Source organism: Temnothorax curvispinosus, unplaced genomic scaffold (assembly GCF_003070985.1).
Source record: "Temnothorax curvispinosus isolate PA1 unplaced genomic scaffold, ASM307098v1 QBEX01018460.1, whole genome shotgun sequence".
NCBI lineage: Eukaryota > Metazoa > Arthropoda > Insecta > Hymenoptera > Formicidae > Temnothorax > Temnothorax curvispinosus.
In genome coordinates this window covers 1-4,937 of record NW_020228240.1, presented here as the reverse complement: position 1 = coordinate 4,937, position 4,937 = coordinate 1, and the positions used below count along the sequence as shown (strand labels likewise).

The window sequence follows — 4,937 nt, the reverse complement described above, 5'->3', positions numbered from 1 at the left end:
ATATATATATATATATATATATATATATAAAATTATATTTGGTTTTAGAGAGATATGCACAAGTGTGCTGCACAATGTTGTGAAAATGAAACATACAGCATACAAAAAGTACATAACTGTGTGGAGAATTGTAGTTCCTCTTTAAATAAGGCACAACAATACGTTCAAGGAGAATTTGAACGAGTACAGGTAATTAAACTTGTTGAATTTATATAATTTCTATGATCTGACTGCTTGTGTATTTTGTAACATTTTGTTTAGAAGACGTTAAAGTATGTAAAAAGGTAGATGGCTGCAAACACACATGCATACACAAACTGTCAGGATTACACAATAAAAATATATTAAATTTATAATAATATATGTATTTATATACAGGGTGATTGAGGAGGAATCTGCAATATTCCGAGAGGTATTGATGATTCTAAGCAAAAAGAGTTATATCAACATTAGGTCCTATTCCTAACGGTTACCGAGATAGCCTGGTTATAACGTGAAAAGGGCACCATGCGTATGGAGGGATAGAAATGAAAAACAAAGACTGACAACGATGTGCAGTGTTGTTAATAGTTAGTTAATTGTTTGTTCTATTGTCTATAATAGCCTTAGGCTGGGCGCATACTATCGACTGTACATCGACTAAACTGTTTAATCGATGTCGAGTAGCAACAACGATTTCTTATTAATTAAATAATTTAATCGAGGACTGTATTATTACAGAATGAGTTTATTCAGTTTTAACGAGCTTCTCGTGTTAATTGGCCTATGTATTAGAAAATATAATACGATTTTTGTCGATAATATGCGACATTATAGACAATAGAACAAACAACCAACTAACTACTAACAACTGCACGTTGTTGTCAGTCTTGGTCTCCTATTTTTCTCCCTCCATACACATGGCGCTCTTTTCACGTTATAATCGGAATATCTCGGTAACCGTTAGGAATAGGATTCATGTTGATATGCCTCTTTTTGCTTAGAATAACCAATACTATCACTTTCTGGAATGTTGCAGATTCCTCTTCAATCACCCTGTACGCACGCACGTACGCACGCACGCACGCACGCACGCACGCATATTATTATGTATTTTATATACACATTTGTATGATATCCAAACTAAAGGATGCTTTAGGCAACAAATTTTAAATATGTTTTGTTTACTTACTTTTTAAGTATACTTTAGTTTTTAAAGTATGATGTGTATTTTTCAGAATCGCTTACAAAGGTGCATAATGGAATGCAATGATAATATAAAAGACAAAATGGGACCAAATCCGACTCAGAGTGAAGTAAACAGGTATAGCGAAGAATTTGAAAAGTGTGCTACTAAGTGTGTAGACTCTTATTGCGAATTACTGCCGACCTTGGAAAAATCTATGAAGAAAGTCCTCAGTAAAAATGAGTTATTGTAATATCTTTCTCAGCTGGGAAATAGATGTTAACTCTGCGTCTTACTTGTAATATCTTTGATTAAAAATATCTTCTGGCTAGCATATTACTTAAAAAAAAAAGTACTATGTACAAAATAAATGCAGCAGCATTTAAATCTGTTACTTACATGTATATAAATTGTTGAAAATATTTTTTACATGATTTATTTAATAATCCCCAAAAATTTATCTAAAAAAAAAAACATGATTATCTTAATCCTATCTCTTTTTCTCTTTTTTATTTCTTTCCCTTTTACTGTACCTATTTACAAGTGCCTATATAAAACATAAGAAATATAGAAAAAAATCAGCCGTTTAGTTAAAATCTATATCAGCGTGTGAGAATCAATAACAAACGACAGATTGGTACGCAGGTAAATGTAGGTTTTGATTTGAGTGCGTGCTATTGTACGCGATATTATTGGCTAACTTTCATTGCTCAAAAACAATTGTCTTGACATTTTCATATTAAAATTAACGATTTTAATCGGTCTCTAGGATAACTGGCATGCAAAAATATTATACAGTAATTTTAGGAGATCTTGTTTATAGCGTGAACTAACTCACTGTTAATCAACTAATTTATTTTCATTGTTAGCGGCTTCTAAGCGGATCCAATTTTTTTTTATTATATATAATTCGATTCATAAAGCCAACAAAGCTTCGAGAAGTTGAAAAATTTTTTAATTTTCTATATGTAAATAATGAATATAATCAAAACATTTATTGCTTGGACACATGCGCGCACATACAGACATCAGTATTTTTTGATGGAGAAATAAAAAATATTCCTTATCTCTTTTTTACTTTGCAGAAATGTAAGGCTTATAAGCATTAGCAAACACAATATAATAAACAGATGGAACGCATTAATAATGATTTGTATTAAACGAGAAAGTTAGTTTAGTATATAACGCGTCAATTGTAATATTATTTTTGATCGATCTCAATCGAATTATTATATTCAATATTATTGTTATAAATGCTACAATTCTTTAATTCTTTAATCATATAGTATACTCGCTGCATCTCACTCGGATAAATTATATCTCTTGTTTTTGAGGTACTCCGAATTTCGAGGAAGGAAATTCTCTGTCTCGTCCTTTTAGATTGTAATTCAACTGATCTGTAGATCGATGCAGATATGGCCTTTCCCTACCTTGGGTATTGATATTGCGATACCTGCGCAAACATGATCCACGTTCGCTCAGTAGCCGCCGGATCTCGGAACAAGCGTTACATAAGTAATATCTATCGAGATTTTACGTTCGGACTGTTCGGTCATGTTAGAAATTTGTTTATTATTACTCAAAACGCTTTTGCTATTTCTGTTTTAATTCTTCAATTTTTGTCTTATTGTTGAGTGTTGGTGTTTTAGTATTTTAACGTTTTTTTTTAGTATTTGGAAAAATGGAAAAGGTAAGAATTTATTCGTAAAGATATATAATGCAAAGATAAAGATATATATACATTTTTTTTGCGCAAAACATACGGATATATAAAAATGACGTTTATCGCAGTTTGTCATCTTTGTGATAAACATTTTTGATTCTGCTATATCTACATTAACTTTTCTATGTACATACATACATATATAGCTCTATATATTCGAAACTTTTTAATTCTGCAAATTTTGCAAGGTGTCTACTATACTTGTCAGCAGAAATGCAACAGAAAAGCCAGCAAAGATACAACAGAATTTGCTAATCAGAATATGGTGATAAATGAATTGCAGAAATCTGCCATTTTGTAATCACTTATAAATGATATGTTTCATTTAAATGGTTACGAAATGATAAATTCTATTCGGTTTCTGCAAATAATCTATCAGCAGATTTATGTCAGTAAATCTGTTGCAGAACACGAGCTTAAGTGGATGCGATTGATGTCGATCTGTCACAATATTGTGCTGGAATCTATATACCAGCAAACAAGCGTATTATTAACATTTTGTTTATTGAGTCGTTTTCATTAAAAGAAATAATATCTTTAAAAATTTCAAAAGATATGTGTGATAACGATAAAAATCTTTTAAGATAAAAAAAACCAATTGACAACATCAAATTCAATCGATGAAAACACTATATTTGAAACATATAGTGCGTTGAACACATTAGTGTGCACTATAATGTATATTAAAACCGTTATACATTGATCTAATCAGTATGTAAAGTAAAATGCAATGCAAATATCTCAAATAATAAAATACATATTTTTCCAAACAGCATATTAGTGTATTGAGGATTTCGTGGTTTGACCGCGGTTTATGTATTTATATTACACATTTTTTTTACGTCGAGTTGTGTGCAAAAATTCCAACCAAATTCGCTAATATAAGATGATTTAGCATTTCTAATTCTTCACATAGCCAAATCTACCAAGAACAGATTTTGAGAGTATCTGCTGCAAACTTTATCGATATAATACCAGCAGAAATGTCTAATTAATTAATTATTATATAATATATATTAATTATATATTATTATAACAGAATTTGTTAATAGTGTTAACCGAATATAGTAGATTGTATGATAATTTCGAGTAAATTGAAGTAATGTTTACATGTGTAACGTGAAAATCGTAACAAGTTAAACTTTAAATTATACTCTTTTTATTTTTTTATTTAGGTATTTATTTATGTTTTTTTAGCTTTCCAAAGTCTCCCCAAAATTTATAGCAACAAGCGTCAGTGAACAGATTATACCAGATCTGGGCACGTATTATGGAACTTTTCGAAATAGATTCCGATTGGAATTGTTTAGTTATTTTCCGGATTTCTATTGTGTTTTCTAGGGTAAACGGAATAATTCCGATCAGAATCCATTTCAAAAAATTCCATAATACGTGCCCTAGTTGTTGCGATATCTGAGCCAATCTGCTGCCAATCTGTTAAGTTGTACTGCGAGCAGTTTGCTTACTGTTTGCATCGAGCCGCTCGGATCGATGTATAAATAATATACTTTTTTATACATTTTTCATGTGGTTTACTATTTAACGAGTTTCTAATAAAACATACCTATTTTTATAAAACATACCTATTTTTCCACAAGTGCAGCAATTATTTTGTGCATAAAAGTTATCGTACAAGTATTACATTTTATTACATGTTTTTAATTTTTCAAAAAAAAATTATTTTTATATTTAAAATTGGAAAAAACTTATTTAAAATTTTTTAAAAATTTCTGAAACTTTTAAAAATAATATAAGATTTCATATTTTAAATATTTCTATGTGTAATTCTTTTTGAAAGATTAATATGCACACGTACGAAGACACTATTTGTAGTGTAAACATGTTGTTTATTAAATTTGAAAAGATATAGAAATGTATATTTAAATTAATAATTCTTATCATTTGTAATATTTTTACAAATTTACATTAAAATTTGTGAATGCAAATCAATCTTTCCTCACTCGTCAAAACATATTTGTGAAAATCATTTGAAATCGGAGAATAATGATTATGAGATTAAGACGTATCTATCTTTCCTTTCACTCGTGT

The 4,937-nt window shown here is 29.5% G+C and overlaps 1 protein-coding gene across 1 annotated transcript; it reads left to right on the top strand.

Moving 5' to 3' along the window:
* The first annotated feature begins 28 nt into the window (after window positions 1–28).
* On the top strand, window positions 29–1,587 carry LOC112468427 (protein FAM136A-like). The gene is made up of 2 exons (XM_025037592.1): window positions 29–189; window positions 1,218–1,587. The coding sequence occupies exons 1-2, from the start codon at window positions 55–57 to the stop codon at window positions 1,416–1,418; spliced, it is 336 nt and encodes a 111-aa protein (XP_024893360.1). The 5' UTR covers window positions 29–54; the 3' UTR covers window positions 1,419–1,587.
* The last annotated feature ends 3,350 nt before the right edge of the window (window positions 1,588–4,937 follow it).

Coding starts and splice junctions, on each gene's coding strand:
- LOC112468427 (XM_025037592.1), top strand. CDS start 55: ATGCACAAGTGTGCTGCACAATGTTGTGAAAATGAAACATACAGCATA. Junction 190..1,217: donor GAGAATTTGAACGAGTACAG/GTAATTAAACTT, acceptor TGTATTTTTCAG/AATCGCTTACAAAGGTGCAT.